This window comes from Dipodomys ordii, unplaced genomic scaffold, assembly GCF_000151885.1.
Source record: "Dipodomys ordii isolate 6190 unplaced genomic scaffold, Dord_2.0 Scaffold15, whole genome shotgun sequence".
Lineage (NCBI taxonomy): Eukaryota > Metazoa > Chordata > Mammalia > Rodentia > Heteromyidae > Dipodomys > Dipodomys ordii.
The window spans coordinates 1,583,343-1,600,832 of NW_012267231.1; the positions used below are offsets into that span (position 1 = coordinate 1,583,343).

At 47.2% G+C, this 17,490-nt stretch overlaps 1 protein-coding gene and 1 pseudogene across 1 annotated transcript in view; both read left to right on the forward strand.

The window, feature by feature from the left end:
* Nucleotides 1-17,490, forward strand: part of Iqgap1 (IQ motif containing GTPase activating protein 1) — a 73,627-nt gene that overhangs the window by 14,150 nt on the left and 41,987 nt on the right. Inside the window, exons 3-5 of the mRNA XM_013012080.1 lie at nt 11,826-11,982; nt 13,218-13,295; nt 15,504-15,580. Coding sequence (XP_012867534.1) covers nt 11,826-11,982; nt 13,218-13,295; nt 15,504-15,580 — 312 coding nt within the window. The remainder of the gene's footprint in view (nt 1-11,825; nt 11,983-13,217; nt 13,296-15,503; nt 15,581-17,490) is intronic.
* Nucleotides 10,720-11,142, forward strand: LOC105982471 (annotated as a pseudogene).

Genomic DNA, 17,490 nt, shown 5'->3' on the forward strand with positions numbered 1-17,490 from the left:
CTGTCCCTCAGCTCTTCAGCTCAAGGCTAGCGCTCTACCACTTGAGCCACAGCTCCACTTCTGGCTTTTCTCTTTTTACTTATGTGGTGCTGAGGAATCGAACCCAGGGTCTCAGGCATGCAAGGCAAGCGCTCTACCACTGAGCCACCTTCCCAGCCCCGTCCATAAGACTCTTATCTCTAATAAACAACCAGAAAACTGGAAGTGGTGCTGAGGCTCTAGTGATAGAGTGCTCACCTTGAGCTGAAGAGCTGAAGGACAGTGCTCAGGCCCAGAGTTCAAGCCCCACAACCCACAAAAATGAAATAAAAAAAAGGAAGCCAACCTGGGCAGAAAATCTGTAAGATGTAAGACTCCCTCTCTACTAGTTAACCATGAAAATACTAGGCTGGATATGTGGCTCAAATGTAAAGCACCAACTATGAGCAAGCAAACAGAGCACTAGGCCCTGGGTTCAAGCCCTGGTACATGCCCCCACAGGCTTGCACAGACACACACACAGAGAAAACAGAGGGATACACAGAGAAATAGCGAAATGAGCATGTATGTGAGGTTCAGCACGGCTGCCATAGTGTGGCTGCGGCGGGGTGAGAGACAGATGGTGATGTCACCGAGACCTTTTAGTGAACAAGGACTCCTTAAAATAAAAGTAATGTTTGGTGTTAGAGTCCTGCTGCCACTCTGCTTACTGAGGGTCTTTTGTTGTTGTTGTTTGTTTTTGTCCATTGTGGGGCTTGAACTCAGGGTACCTCTTGGTGCTCAAGGATAGCAAGCACTCTGCCACTTGAGTCACAGCGCCACTTCTGGTTTTTGGAGATGAGAGTCTCATGGGGATTTTTCTGCCCGGGCTGGCTTTGAACCTCAGTCCTCAGATCTCAGCCTCCTGAGTAGCTAGGATTATAAGCATGAGCCACCATAGCCCAGATAATGAGGGTCTGGCACTCTGCCACTGGAGCCACGCCCCTGGTCCCCTTCAGGTGTGTTTCAGATGCGAAGCCGTCCAGCCTTTAATTCTGTGATCCATTTGGAGTTTATTTTGATTTGTTTCTGACCAGATGACTTTCGGGTGTTGTCCTAAACTGTGAGCATGACTGCCGGTCTTCGACAGTGTGCCATGGAGTGCCCATCTGTTTGGTGTGAGCCACGGCCTTAAGGTTTTCTCTTAAATGGCAAGGCTAGGGTAGCCTTGATCTTCTGAACATAGGGATAGGGCTTAACTGCCTCTTGAGGGGAATGGATGGCAAGCATGCTTTAGGCAAGTTGTGCGGTAACATAGAACAGGCTGAGGAGACAGGTCTGGGGGAACAGTTTTGACATGAGACTGTCGAGAGATGTACAGACTTGCCAGACTGACACTTTTCATTCTTTGCTGAAAGAGAGTGCATGTTTGGGGTTTGAAAACCTATGTGGCCAGCTCTCTTTTCTCTACAGTTTCAGGAAGTCAGGGTGAATCTAGTCAGAACTACTTAACTGGCGCGTATCACAGCATTTTCTCACACATGGCCTTTCTTAGGGGCTGGTGTCCCCGGTCTTTACTTTCCTTTTAGAAATACCGTCTCTGTCAGTCAGGGATTTGAGGGCCTGCTTCACAGAAGAATGTGGACAAGCTTATTCACAGTCATTCCTCAGCTATTTGTGCTTTGCTGTAAATTCTTCCCATTCTCCATTGTGCTGTCAATGCATACCATCAGTCCCTGGTGAATACCATCTTTAGGACATATTGAGGGACCGGAGTGTGGTTTTGAGAATGGGAGAGTGCAGATGTACATTCACAAGGGAAAGAAGGCATCATCAATTCTGTCTGGTCATCTAGTTTTGGGCAGAGCACCTGAGTGTTAAAACTACCGGGCATACTGTGAGAGAGCTGCTGAGCCCAGGAGCGGGAACAAGACTTCCCCAATACACCAGGGTGGTGCCCTGGGCCTCGGGGACAGCTTGGCGAGGCAGAGAGAACCAAGTGGCATCTAGATCTCTACACCTGAGCATGCCTTTGGTTCTCCTGCAGCGTGGGTGGAGAACTGAACTATACTGCAGGTTCAGAGACTGCTAGGCGGGAGCCGCTGCTGATGAGTGTCAGCTTACTTTTGGGTAGTAAAAGTGTTCTGGAAAGTGATCGCTGTATTGCACACTAAGATGGCTAAATGGAGAATTTGAAATTGTAATAAAAAAAAAACTCTGAGCCTGGTGCCAGTGGCTCACACCTGTCATCCTAGCTACACAGGAGGCTGAGATCTGAGGATCACAGTTCAAAGCCAGCCTGGGCAGGAAAGTCCGTGAGACTCTTACCTCCAATAAACCACCAGAAAACTGGAAGTGGCACTGAGGCTTAAGTGGTAGAGTGCTCGCCTTGAGCTGAAGAACTGAGAGACAGTGCCCAGGCCCAGAGTTCAAGTCCCACAACTGACAAAAAAAACAAAAACAAAAAAACCTCTTGATTGAGATGGAGTGTCAGGGACTTCTTTTTGCTGGGGCTGGTCTCAAACTGGGATTCCCTGATCTCCCAAGTGGCTAGGGTCCTAGGTCTGAGCCAGCTAAGATCTGTATTTATAATGGAAGAGCTGTTTCAGGATAAGTCTGAGTTGCAGATTTTTCCAAGCATATCCTGTGCTGTGGTTCAAAGGAAAGTTCTTACTGTTTAACTTAAATATTTCCCAAGTTATTTAAAAATTGTTATTTTCATCTCCATATCAAAAAGCTATTTTTTATTTTGAATGATTTAATAATATTCCATTGCTCATTTTTTCTGACATGGCTTAAAAGTTGGGGAGAGGCTGGGAATGTGGCTTAGTGGTAGAGTGCTTGCCTAGCATGCATGAAGCCCCGGGTTTGATTCAGTACCACATAAGCGGAAGTGGTTCAAGTGGTAGAGTGCTAGCGTTGAGCAAAAAAAGCTCAGGGACAGGGCCCAGGCCCTGAGTTCAAGCCCAGGACTGGCAAACAAAACAAACGAAAAAAAGTTGGGGAGAATACTTTAAAGTCATAAGCAAGTAAAAAGCATTTTTGAGCTCTGTTGCTGAGGACAGTCTGATAGAGCTGAGAAGGATTCAGAACTCTAACGTACTCTTGCCATTCAGATAGACCACTTGGATAGACAGGACCCTAATTAATATTTGAAGAGTTGCTCTACATCTAGCCTGAAAAGACAGCCTAAAGAATGGAAGAAAAATTACCCCAACATGTAGGAGGGAAAGGTCTAAAGGTCTAAATGTTATCCACTAGGCTGTGCATGATTGATCGATAAGAGAATGGCGCAAGCCGCTGCCGTGGGTGTTTAGATGAGGGAAAGATTATTGTATGGCTGCATTTTGCAAGAGAAACTGAAGTAGTAAGGGAAAAGGTATGTAGGCATTTTTTATGCCAGTACTAGGGCTTGAACTAAGGGCCTGGACACTGTCCTTTACCTTTTTTTTTTTGGCCAGTTCTGGGACTTGAACTCAGGGCCTGGGTACTGTCCCGCTTCTTTTGCTCAAGGCTAGCGCTCTACCACTTGAGCCACTGCTCCACTTCTGGCTATTTTGGTGTTTGGTGGTTAATTGGAGCTAAGAGTCTTTCAGAATTTCCTGCTCAGGCTGGCTTTGAACTTAGATCCTTAGATCCTAGTCTCCTGAGTAGCTGGGACTTGCAGACTTGTTTTTTGTTTTTTTCTGCTGTTACCCAGCACCTCTGACTGCAGTGCTTTTCATGCTGTAGACACTCGGGAACTGGAGCTGGTCGGGTTAATGCAGCTGTGTTGAGAGTGGGGTGTGGCAGGTGGGGGACTGCAGGGTGTAATGAGGAGAACGTGGTGTAGTTTTCTTTTATTTATTTATTTATTTTTGCCGGTCGTGGACCTGAACTCTGGGCCTAGGTGCTGTCCCACAGCTCTTCAGCTCAAGGCTAGAGCTCTACCACTTGAGCCACAGCTCCACCTCCGGCTTTTTTCTTATGTGGTGCTGAGGAATTGAACCCAGGGCCTCAGGCATGCAAGGCAAGCGCTCTACCACTGAGCCACCTTCCCAGCCCATCTTTTTTTTTTTCTGTTCTAAGGCTTGAACTCAGGGCCTGGGCGCTGTCCCTCAGGTCTTCAGCTCATGGTGAGTGCTCTACCACTTGAGCCACAGCATCACTTCTGGTTTTTTCTGCTTATGTGGTGCTGAGGAATCGAACCTAGGGCCTCATGCATGCGAGGCAAGCACTCTACCACTGAGCCACCTTCCCAGCCCCTTGTTTTAGTTTTCTTAAGGTTTGCCCCCCTAATGCTGAACTCTCTCTCCTTTCCTTCAAGGAATACATCCTGTGTCAACTTATCTTAAGCCTGGTGTATGCGGCTCTTCCCGCTTTCCTTTCCCTCGCTCCCAGGCTCACCTTTGGCTCAGATCATTATGACCTAATTTCTGTGTTCAGTGGCCCTTTCAGTACTTGTCTTACTTCACTTCTGCAGCATATCTTTCCTTCTTCATGAAGAAAACCTGGTGTGAAAACTATATCTCCTGCCTAAGAAATTAAGTTGTTAGGGGACTGGGAAGGTGGCTCAGTGGTAGAGCACTTGCCTTGCATGCTCGAGGCCCTGGGTTCAATTCCTCAGCACCACATAAGAAAAAAGCCGGAGGTGGTAGAGCGCTAGCCTTGAGCTGAAGAGCTGAGGGACAGCGCCCAGACCCAGAGTTCAGGCCCCACGACCGGACCCCCCAAAAAAAGAAATTAAGTTGTTAGTCCTAACCGCACCTTTCCCTTGTGTTGAGTTAGAAAGCTTCTCCCTAGGGTTTCTGTATCCTCTGTCTATATGTGTTATAGCATTTCAGTGTAAATGCTGCACACTTTTCTCTTCCCTAAATGTTGGGACCCTTAGTGGAAGGGCTGTATCCTTAAAGGTCAACCTCTCTTCTTAAGAAATGGGTGACTCCCTTAAGCCGGGTGCCGGTGGCTCACGCCTGTCATCCCAGCTACTCAGGAGGCTGAGATCTGAGGATCACGGTTCAAAGCCAGCTCGGGCAGAAAAGTTCGTGAGACTCTTATCTCCAATAAACTGCTAGAAAACTGGAAGTGGTGCTGTGGTTCAAGCGGTAGAGTGCTTGCCTGGAGCTGAAGAGCACAAGGACAGCGCCCAGGCCCAAAGTTCAAGCCCCACGACCGACAAAACAAAACAAAAACAAAGCAAAAGAAATGGGTGACTCCCATCTATCATTCTAGCTACTCAGGAGGCTGAGATCTGAGGATCTCGGTTTAAAGCCAGCCTAGGCAGGAAAGCCCGTGAGACTCTTTAAGAGCTGAGGGACAGTGCCCAGGCTCAGAGTTCAAGAAAAAAATATATAATTAGATATTTAATTTTGGCAAGAGATCTTACCTTATCCAGTTCAGCTAGTAATGAAATGCTTTGCTCAAGAATGGTCCTGTATTGGGTACGAATAAGCACAGAAGCTAACAGATATTCCTCAAGGAAAAGCATTTCCGTTTTTTCACTTATTCTTACCACATTTTGAACCTTTTCGTTTATGTGTGAGCATGTAGAGAGGAGGTTCTCCTGTGCTGTCTACTGGGGAAGGAGCGTGTGGTCAGTTCGTGGCTGAATCACTGCTGTCCTCAGTGGCTCCCCCCCCCCCCCCAGCCCCTGCTCCGCACCCTCACTGCTCAGTAATGGATTTTTTCCTTCCGAATCCCAGGACGTCTGCGGAGGTCCACGTCTGTGACTGTCTTCCTCAGCTCTCAGGTCTGCTCTGGCCCCAGGCTAGCCCTTTGTAGCCTCGGGCCATTGTCTCACCTGTCCCCCCCTCCCCTCTCAGGGCCAGGAATGCTTCCTTGGTGCTCTGCCTTGCCCCGGGGGAAGTCTGGGCTGTCCCCTGCTGGGTGTGTGAGGGGCTCACCACGGCCAGTGGCAGGGGCACTAGGGTAGCCCTGTCCTGGGGGTAGGGGTGTGGCGCGGAGGAACTGAATCTCGGTGGCTGGGACTCCTCTTCCGGCATTGCCTCCTTCCCCTTCTCTATTGCAGGGCTGGAAACCACTGAGGTCACGTGCTTCTTGGAACCCGTTGGGCTGGTTCCTCCTCACAGACCCCTCATTCCGATTCCCACCCCATTCTGCCAAGCACGTGCTCTCCGTCTGGGCTTGTCGTAGGCTTACCACGAGAATCATTTCCTTGTCTTGCTAGTACGGCAAGTATTGACTCCCTTTGAAAAAGCGATCTGTAGGGCAAGGCCGACCAGTATTGCGTAATTGCGGGTGTCAGACGCTAGAAGTAGGTTTGTTTCTGGAGAAGTAGCTGTTCGCACACACGCACACACAGATAGCCACCATCATTAGCACCTTCTAGTGCTGTGTGCCTTTGCATGTAGTCCCCACTAGCGCCTTGGGGGCTAGGTGCAGGCCGGAAGCAGAAGCCTAGGGGTTAGCTAATGCATCTTCCTGCTTGGTTACTTCCTTCCCCCACTCAGGGAAGCTCCTTTCCCCAGCTAGCTGCCACCTCTGCCCTTCAGAACCCTGCTGATGCTGTTGCTTGTTGACTTGTATTTCTAGTCCTCCTCCTCGTGTTCCTTTCCTACAGCTGCAAATGTGTGCTTATTCCACAGTAACTAAACAACCACCAAAACTTTCCCTGGATGTAACACCATCTCTAACACTTTTCCCATCCTTCCATTTTTCTTCATGAGTTTCGTTTTTTCTTTTGCCAATCCTGGGGCTTGAACTCAGGGTCCTTGAGCCTCTCTGTGCTCAAGGCTAGCACTCTACCACTTGAGCCACAGCACCACTTCTGGCTTTTTTTGTGTATGAGGTACTGAGGAATGGAACCCAGGGCTTCATGCATGCGAGGCAAGCGCTCTACCACTAAGCCACATCCCCAGCCGTGTATTTTTAAAATTATTATTATTATTGTGTGTGTGTGTTTATACTAGAACAAACTCAGAGCCAGGATGCTGTCCCTTAGCTTTATTCTGTTCAAGTCTGGTGTTCTACTATTTGAGCCATAGCTCCACTTCCAGCTTTTTGGTAGTTAATTAGAGATAAAGATTCTCATGTGCTTTACTGCCCAGGCTGGCTTGGAACCTTGATCCTTCTGTCTCAGCTTCCTGAGAAGCTAGGATTGCTGGTGAGAGCCACTGGTGTCCAGCTTGTTTCTGTTTTTGAGTCAGGGTCTCACTATATAGCCCAGGTTGGTCTTAAACTCTAGATTCTCCTGTCTTGACCACCCAAATGCTGGAATTACAGGCATGCACCACCATGCTTGTGCTTTGCTTTTATTATTTTCCTATGGTTAGTTAACTTATGTCTTTTATTAACAAAGACACAGTACTGTGTCTTCTGGTTTGTTGGTGCAGTAAATCAGATGACACTGTAAATCAGATGAGACGTCTGTGGGAGAGGCTGAGCACACTCATCCCGCAGTGCCATGCAAAGGCCAGCGCCCAGGAAGGCTGCCCATGTTTCCTTTCTCATGCAACCCTCTTTCTTCTTGGGTATGCTCTTCTCCCCCTCTTACAGCACCCCAAAGGCGCAGCACGAGGAGGAGGACAGACTTCTTAGGTGTCCATCTTCCAGTGGTGGCCAGCAGAGACCAGTCCTTGCTATCAGGAAGAATTCCTTCCTCGTTCTGGAAGGTGGCCTGTCGCAAGTTGTGGCCACTGGGGACAAGACAATAGCAGACACCAGACAGTGGAGGCGTTCCATCCTCCCAGTCCTTTCTGCTCTCACAGCTCAGGCTGGGCAGTGGTTCATCCACAGAATATTGCGTTGGAAAACTTGCTGTGCTTGAACTTGGAAAGCGTCTGTCCCCTCTGCTTCACCATGTGAAATTATTTTTCTGGTTGCTCTGAGTGGCCCCTGCCCCAGTCCACTGAGCCTGCCCTCTTGGGGTCGAAGGCTGGCTGGCTTCCTTCTGTATTTGCCCACATCCTTTTCTCTGCCTCACCAGCCTTTTGCAGCAGTTGGAGGTGAGGACGTCTTCCAGATTGCTGAAATTTTTGCTTCCTCAGTGGCCATCACGTGCTTCCATCCTGACTCATTCCACCACGGCCATCCTCAGTCCCTGGAGAGCTTGGTGCCCCCACCCCACCCCATCTGCAAAGGCATTTCTCAGACCTGGGTTTCCCTCCCTCTGCCTACAGGATGTCGCCGCCCCGCCATTGCTGTTGGCCGTTGACATGTGAAGCTGAGCTTGTTTCAGATCTGGATCCCGCCCCTCTGCTCCCGTGGTCACATGGCATCGGCGCTTACTTAGTCATCCTTGCCGCAGCCACCAAGTCCCTTTTTAACAATAAAACCTCTCCTTTTCCTTTTATAGAAGTTTCTGTAGTTTGCTGTCGATGCATGGTGGCAGATGCTTTCTGGAGCCCCGGTGAGGATGAGGGGTCCCCACATGCTGGAAAGCCGTGCTTTTCCATCTCTGCATTTGCATTTCTTTGATTAACACAAGATGGAGAGCTTTTCACTGCACTTCTGGCACGCTTCCTTTCAGGAGTTGCTGTTTGCAGCTGCTCCCTGAAGGCAGGGTAGAGGCTGGCACGCAGCACACCTTACCACTCACCAGTGCTGTCCTGAGGAGTCAGAAATATTTCCTGAGTTTTGTCGGTCCTGGGGCTTGAAATCTGGGCCTGGGCGCTGTCCCTCCGCTCTTCAGCTCAAGGCGAGCGCTCTACCACTGGAGCCTCAGCGCCACTTCCAGTTTTCTGGTGGTTCATTGGAGATAAGAGTCTCACAGACTTTCCTGCCTGGGCTGGCTTTGAAGCGCAATCCTCAGATTTCAGCCTCCTAAGTAACTAGGGTTACAGGCAGGAGCACCAGCAGCTAGCCTTCTATTTATTTTTATTTTAATACAGTAATATTAGAGAAGAGGCAGACTCAACTACCTCTGGTAATTGGCCTACCTCTGGTAGGAAAAAGTACAGTTTTCTTTTTTCTTGAGATAGTCTCACTAGGTAGCCCACAGCCTCAGCCTCCCTCCCAAGTACTGAGATTCCAGCTGTGAGCCACCACGCCCAGCTGTCTCCATGCTCTCCAGCCACAGTCTGTGCCTGCGCATTCCTGTGATCTTGAGAAGAAAATAAGTAATTTTGTTCGTTTCTTACTATGTGCCAGAGGGCAGGTTTTAGCTTAGACTGTAGTTGCTAGGTTTGTCCTTGTTAATGAGAACCCAAGTTAGAGTGTCCCCCGAGAGCTGGGGTTGCCAGCAGTTGTTCCCCAGAATGATTTTATCTGCATTGTTTTCAGCAGTAAACACTGGAAAGAATTCTGAGGTAGGTGTCCTCCTTGGGCTCCAGCTGTTTCACCCAAGGACCGCCAGGTCTCCAGGCCTGTGTAGACTCAGCTTGTGTGGTCCAGCATTGGCGGTTGGTATCGGTGCTAGTCACGGGACAGCTCTTCTGGAAACACATTTGCTTCCTTTTACCTCCTTTTTGGCCATTTGAATTAGTTTTTCTACCTGAAAGAAAGGCCAGAAGTAGAGCTTGCTGCCATTAAGTATAGGAAACAACCAGAAAAATATTTGGGACAGACTTTACGCAATTACCTAATTATGTGTGTCAGTATGAAAAAAATAAGGAATTATTGTTTAGGGTTTTTTTTTTTGGTCTTTTATTGTTACTGTAAAGGTGATGTACAGGGCTAGGAGAGTGGCTTAGTGATTAGAGCACTAGCCTTGAGCGAAAGAAGCGCAGAGACAGTGCCCAGGCCCTGAGTTCAAGCCCCAGGACCAGCAAAAAAATAAAATAGATAAATAAAGGTGATGGACAAAGGGGATATGGTTGCATAAATCAGGTAATGAGTATATTCTTTTTGGACAGTCACTCCTCTCATCCTCCCTCCCAGCTTTTTTTTTTTCCTGATCCTGGGGCTTGAACTCTGGGCCTTTGAACCCCAATCCTCAGATGTCAGCTTCCTGAGTAGCTATGATTATAAACGTGAGCCACCGGCACTTGGCTTTGTAGTGTGAGAGTGTGTGTGTGTGTGTGTGTGTGTGTGTGTGTGTGTTTATAAAGACTGAGCATATCTCAATTTTAAAATATAAAACTAACATAAGTACTCTTATTCTGAGTTATAAAAGCACAGCTTATTTTTGTGTGTATGTACGGGTGCTGGTGTGTGAACTCAGCTTCAAGCTCTTGTTTAGCTTTTCACTCAAGGCTAGTGCTCTCCCACATGAGCTACAGTGCCACTTTCAGCTTTTGGATAATTGGAGATAAGAGTCTCATAGACTTCCCTGCCTGGGCTGGCTTTGAACCTTTATCCTCAGATCTCAGTCTCCTTAGTAGTACGATTATAGGCATGAGCTACTAGCACCCAGATCTAAAAACAATTTGTAAGAGCATGATAAATTCACACACTATAGTTTAGAAATTTATTTTTTTATTTTTGCCAGTCCTGGGACTTGAACTCAGAGCATGGGAACTGTCTCTGAGCCTCTTTGTATTCGAGGCTAGTTCTCTACTACTTGACCACAGGTCCACTTCTGGCTTTTTAAGAGTAGTTTATTAGAGATAAGAGTTTCCTTTTGGGGCTGGGAAGGTGGCTCAGTGATAGAGCGCTTGCCTTGCATGCCTGAGGCCCTGGGTTCGATTCCTCAGCACCACATAAGCAAAAAGAAAAAAGCCGGAAGTGGCGCTGTGGCTCAAGTGGTAGAGCGCTAGTCTTGAGCTAAAGAGCTGAGGGACAGCGCCCAGGCCCAGAGTTCAGGCCCCACGACCGGACCCCCCCCAAAAAAAAAAGGGGTTTCCTCTTCCCCTTTCAGCCATTGCTGAGGCCGGAGCTGCCAAAATGAAGTTCAGTCCCTTTGTCACTTCTGGCTGAAGCAAGAACCGGAAAGGGCATTTCAGTGCACCTTCCCACATGCGCAGGGAGATTGTGTCTTCCCCTCTTTCCAAAGAGCTGAGACAGAAGTACAGTGTGTGCAGTCTGTGCCCATCCGAAAGGATGAGGAGGTGCAGGTTGTACGAGGACACTGTAAAGGTCAGCAGATTGGCGTGGTGGTCCAGGTGTACAGGAAGAAGTGTGTCATCTACATTGAATGGGTGCAGCGGGAGAAGGCTGACGGCTCCACTGTCTGCCTGGGCATGGACCCCAGCAAGGTAGTTATCACCAGGCTGAAATAGGGTAACCATCCTGGAACAGAAAGCCAAATCCTGCCAAGTCGGATAGGAAAAAAGCAAATATAAGGAAGAAACAATTGAGAAGATGTAGGATTGAAGTAATCTTATGTACCATTTTCATTAAACTTCTTAAATGGAAAAAAGAAAAAAAGAAAGAGTCTCACAGACTTTTCCTGCCTGGGCTGGCTTCAAACCACAATCCTCAGATCTCAGCCTCCTAAGTAGCCAGGATTACAGGCATGAGCCACCAGCGCCCAGCTTCCCCCGCCTCTTGAGTAGATGATATTACAGGCAGATGCCACTGTGACTCTTCTTAGGACTTTAAGGAATAACTTAAGGACTTGAGGAGAGCCTGAGGCTCACAGGGCTGCTACATTGAGTAGAGAGGGTGGCACTCATTCTCAGCATTCTCCTATGCTAGGGGTCTCACAGACAGAGCTTGCCAGGAAGTGACTTTGGATATGTGTCTTGAGAGAGGCTTGGAAGTTTCTTTTCTTTTTTTTTTGTCGGTCGCCTTGAGCTGAAGAGCTGAGGGACAGCGCCCAGGCCCAACCACTTGAGCTACAGTGCCACTTCCGGTTTTTTGGTGGTTTATTGGAAATAGGAGTCTCACGGTCTCTCCTGCCCGGGCTGGCTTTGAACCACGATCCTCAGATCTCGGCCTCCTGAGTAGCTAGGATTACAGGCGTGAGCCACCAGCGCCCGGCAGGCTTGGAAGTTTCTAAAGAAGAATCTAACTCCCCCTCTTGTTTCTTGCCTCTCTCCTTTGTCCAGGTGGATGGAGGCATGCCTAGGGGAGGATCTGCCACCCACCACAGAGCTGGAGGAGGGGCTGAGGAATGGAGTGTACCTTGCCAAACTAGGCAACTTCTTCTCTCCCAAAGTGGTGTCCCTGAAAAAAATCTATGACCGAGAGCAGACCAGGTACAAGGTGAGTTCTCTCTTCCCACGGCTTAGATTTCTAGGAACCCAGAATGTTAGCGTGCTTTATTCTGTGTGTGAGCTGTTGAGCGTGTGCAAGATGTGTTTATTCCAGCCAAGTGTGGCCGTCTGAGGGCCTGGCAGGTTGGAGGAAGAGTGCAGAGCTGAGAGTCAGCAGTAAAGGAGCTTTAGATGTGCGGATCTCAGGTAGATTTTTGAGGGTGTCGTCATTGTCGATCTTGGGGTTAAATTGAGGGTCTGTGCATTGCCACGAAGTTCTCTGCCACTGCCCTTCACCTGGTGGAACTAGAAATTTTCAGAGTCCCACATGAACCTTTCCATTCTAAGAAAGTAGAGAACTACTACTTTAAAGCTAATCTTATCCAAGTGCTGAGATTTGCCGGCAGGTGCTCTAGTTACAGCAACATTAGTAGAATGCATCACTATTCTGTATTGAAGTTAGAGGTAGATGGAAAAGCCACTCCGTCTCAGGAAATGTTTGATTCTTGTGACTCAGGCCCTAACAAGAAGACTGGTCAGTAAGTTGGCAGGGATGAAATGTTGGTGTCCACAGAGCTCCCAAAAGAACCCGGCCAGTGACTCCTGATCAAGAAAGGACGAGTATAAAAGATGGAGGAAGGTTGGGAAGGTGGCTCAGTGGTAGAGTGCTTGCCTTGCATGCATGAGGCCCTGGGTTCAATTGCTCAACACCACATAAAAGATGGAGAACAACGTAAGCTACTCAGGAGCTCTGAGAACTACAGTGCAGAGCCAGCTCAGGGCAGGCAAATCCAATAACCCGCAAAACACTGGAAGCCTGGCCCAAGTGGTAGAGTGCCAGCTGTGGGTGAGGCCCTGAGTTCAAGCACCAGCACAAGGAAGAAAAACCATGGCACTTAGAAGGTTCTCCATATGGTTCTTTTTTTTTTTTTTTTGCCGGTTGTGGGGCCTGTACTTTGGGCCTGGGCGCTGTCCCTCAGCTCTTCAGCTCAAGGCGAGCGCTCTACCACTTGAGCCACAGCGCCACCTCCGGCCTTTTCTGCTTAATGTGGTGCTGAGGAATCGAACCCAAGGCAAGCGCTCTACCACTGATCACCTTCCCAGCCCTCTCCATATGGTTCTTAAGTGAGGAGTTGGTGTTTGGCTTCTTGGTAGTGGAATGTGGGCAAAATGACCTTCAATTGCAAGATGAGATTTTATTTCATAATTGCCAGCAGTGCCCTAATGCTCTCTTACTTGTTTTAGGCAACTGGCCTCCACTTCAGACACACCGACAACGTGATCCAGTGGTTGAATGCCATGGATGAGATTGGATTGCCCAAGGTAACTTACCTGCTTTTCATAACTCTGTTCTCATTCTGCCTGTAAAGTTGTTCTAAAAAATCTCCCTCCCTCCCTCTTCCTGCCTGAGCCTCCAGAGTGCTGGGATTACAGATGTGCATTAAAATCTGGCTTTCTTTTTTTTTCTTTTTAATATACTAAAGGATGTCTTTTAGTTTGAGTCAGGAAACAGTTTTATTCCTTTGCTTTTATAGTACTTGTACTTTTTCCACCTCACCTTAGAGAAATTCCCTGTGAAGAGATTCACGTCTAGTTCAGTTGTAATTTTGCATGAAAGTGGTTTGCTCGCCTCTGCTCCCTGAGTTCTAAGACTGCCGGGCTGCACCACTATACCCAGCTGTTCAGCTGGCTGCCTTGGCTGGTATAGATAAAGATTCCTCATTTCACTTGTTTGTGTATTTTTATTTTTATTGTTATTATTGCTTTTTTGGTTGCTTGTGGGGCGTGAACTCAGGGCCTGGGCATAGTCCCTGAGTGATTTTACTCAAGGCTAACACTCTATCACTTTGAGCCACAGCTCCACTTCTGGTTTTCTGGTGGTTCATTTGAGATAAGAGTCTCATGGACTTTCTTGACGCAGCTGGTTTTGAAACTCAGATCTCAATCTCCTGAGCTAGGATTACAGGTGTGAGCCAGCAGTGCCCAGCAAGATTCCCCATTTTAAAAGTGCATAATTGGTCACAGGTTGTTACTCTAAAAATTGGACTTTAGGAAATACACTAAAAATGTCATCTTCTAGCTTTAAAGCAACCAAATCTGCAAGGAGTAAGAAGGTCATCACATCCTTTAAGTGGTTGTGGCCGTGGCTCAAGTGAGTATTGTGCCTGCCTGGTCAGTGTGAGACCTTGAGTTTAAATCCCAGGACTGCTTCTCTTCCCCTGTCTTTGTTGTTTTTGTTTTCTTTTTTAATTGTAGAAGCAATAGAATGACAGTTATTCCCCTCTCTGCTCTGGTGATGGCTGTAGTTTTGATAGTGGGTAGTGCGCCTGCTGAGGGGTTTACCCAAGTTGGTGTGTTGCCTTTAGTGAAATTGCCATCACCAGCTAGCTCGTAGCTATCCAGAAGCCGTGCTGTATTGTTGCTCTTAGAGGCGTAGTTAATTTTTTGTTCTTTTTTAAGTTAGTCTTTGACATAGGCACTCTGGCCAAACTCTGGCTGTAGCTGACCGGAAATTTGTTAACTCCAACCCCCTAAAAGTCAGAAAAACACAAAAAGATGTGTTTTAAGGATTTTTCCAAATTGCTTATAATAGAAAAAGCCACACATTCCTTCACTAGGAGTATTATTTGTGCTAAAACTAGTTAAATACTAAGGCCATTAAAATGGCCCATTTTGTATTAAGTGAGCTGAGGGAAACCATTTGAAGATTATATAAGAATTGTTGTCTGGCTGACATGAGACCACTGTTTTGTGTGAAAATAAAAGGGGTGCTTGGGAAATATCTGTAAGGAAATAGTTGTTCCATCTCCGTGTGATGGAGCTTAGGAAGTGTAAGTTTTTGTAACCAAGTAAAGAGTAAGAATACGAGTTTGGTGTGAAGTATTAGAAAGTGGCTAAAAGCACTTCCTGTTTAGCATGCTACGCAGAGAGCTCATGGTTACATATAAAGCTATATATCTGTTGAGTTGACTTAAGTCAGGTCAGAGTCTTTCTCTCCCCCACTCCTCTACCCCCATCCCTATAATGCTGGCTTGGCCTTGTGCATGCTAGGCAAGGGCCCTACCATTGAGCCACATCCCAGCCCCAGAGCTGAGTCTTTGCAGAAGGCTAGCTTCTGTCCTTGAGTTTTCAGAGCAAAGTGCTGAAGTTCTCTTTTTTGCCATTGGGGTGTTCAAGAATTGGTCTACATTGGTAGATGGAAGAACGAGATTTTGGGCTTCAGACACTTGCCAGTGACTTAAACTAAACTAGAACTTTGATTCCATTTGCCTAGGTCTGAGTCTGACGTAAGTGCCTCACCCTCACACACTTAATGGAATTTAGTGGGCTGACCAAAGTAGAGTTTTCCTAAATAGTTATTTTTATTTTGTATTACACTGAAATGAGCATTGGCCCTAAAGAACTTATTTGCTAAATGCCGATAGTGTTTTCTAATTGTCTGTATTTTTATATCTATTACTGATGATTGATGAATGATCAAACAAAACCAGCAAATGGGCAACCGATTCTCCTTCTCTTATTTCTCCCTAGATTTTTTACCCAGAAACGACAGACATCTATGATCGGAAGAACATGCCGCGATGCATCTACTGCATCCACGCGCTCAGGTGAGCCCGTTTCCCTGCCAAAACGAGCACACAGGGAATAACTTCTCACTTGTGCATTTTGTCTGTGGTATGGAACTGGAAATGCTTGCCTGTTTGCTTCAGTATTTTCATGTAGAAGAGAAGGCTTTTAGCCCCACCAAACAGTTAAAAAAAAAAAGAAACAAAACAGCTGTGTTTTTCTAAAGAGCAGAGACAAGGACTTTTATATTCCTATAATAACAGATAATTTTGTTGTAAAAACATGGCATAATGTTCCATTGTTGAGCAGGTGTCTCTCTGTGGGGTTTTAAGTATTGTTTGTCATGGGGCTTGAACTCAGGGCTTGGGTGCTGTCCTTCAGCTTTTGTGCTCAATACTAGTGCTCTACCACCTTGAGCACAGCCCCACTTCCAGTTTTTTGGGATGGTTAATTGGAGATGAGTCTCATAGACTTCTCTGCGCAGGGCTGGCTTCGAACTAGAATCCTCAGATCTCAGTCTTCTGAGTAGCTAGGATGACAGGTGTGAGCCACTGGCTGGGCACTCTCTTTTATTTAGTCATCTAGGTCCTTGCTGTTATAAAGCCATCCACCCATTCACTAGAAATGTTATAACCACACAAATATGCTAATAGGAACTGAAACTTAATTCGTTGTTTGTTTTTCTTTCGTGTTTCATGCAAGATTGGAAAATGGTTAATTTCAAGTTCTGGGTTCTTTGATTCAACTCAGCCTTGTCTTATTGGGAAAAGGTAGAAGGTCCAGAGGAGAGTAGGGTAGAAGGGGAGACACTCCGGTGATGCTCTGGTCTGCATGCTGCAGTAATATAGGACAGAGGCCACCCTGCAGCTCAGCCACTTGGCTATGGGTCTAGAGACAATGATGGAAGCAAATGTGACATGATACAGGGTTTCTTTGCTTGGAGTGCTTCTTATACAGCATGTTGTGAATGTGTTTGATAAAAATTCTCTGTGTAGCCAGGTGCTGGTGGCTCACGCCTGTCATCCTAGCTACTCAGGAGGCTGAGATCTGAGGATTGCAGTTCAAAGCCAGCCCGGGCAGGAGAGACCGTGAGACTCCTATCTCCAATAAACCACCAGAAAACCAGAAGTGGCGATATAGCTCAAGAGGTAGAGCACTCACCTTGAGCTGAAGAGCGCAGGGACAGAGCCCAGGCCCAGAGTTCAAGCCCCACGACCGACCAAAAAAAAAAAAAAAAAATCTCTGTGTGAGTGAACGTGTGCATCATGTTGGTCTGAGAGAAGCCTATCGTCCTGGTACTCTCCGTTGTGCTAGGCTCCCAGCCCTGTCTCTAGATTTCTGGTCACATGTATGCTAGGTCACTGTTAGCACTAAAATCCATTTAACATACTTAAAAGAGTGATGAGAGCTGGTGAGTTGTAGATCTCTTGTATTGGGGCTGTAGCAGTTCCAATGTGTCTGAGCCAGAATCAGATTCATTCTAGGCATCATGATTGGCTTAGTGTTACTTGAGGCCTCCTATGTTGATAACCTTGTAAAGGTTACCAACAATGGCTCTGTGACCTTGGCAGAGACGCAGGCCAGGCTGGCAGAATTCCTTCCTACTAGATCTACAGCCACTCATGTAACCTGGGTCCCAGGCCCTCAGATCTCTGAAATATAGATGAAGAACTAACTGTGCCTTTCTAATTAATAATGGAGTCAAAGTGACAAAGAGAGGAAGTCCACTATTGTTTTCCATTTCTCATGCATGTGTGCCTGTGCTTAGAGAATGCATAGGCGCTGTGTGTGCTGCTGTGCGACCCATGGTTTCTTTCCTCTCTCATGTGGTCTTTTTCTTGAAGGGTGGGCTGGCATCAATGGACATGAGGAGTGGGTATGACTGTTTAGCACCTTCCTTCCCGATAGATAGGTTCCTTCCTTTCCTTAGTCAGCCCCTTTGCATCCACGG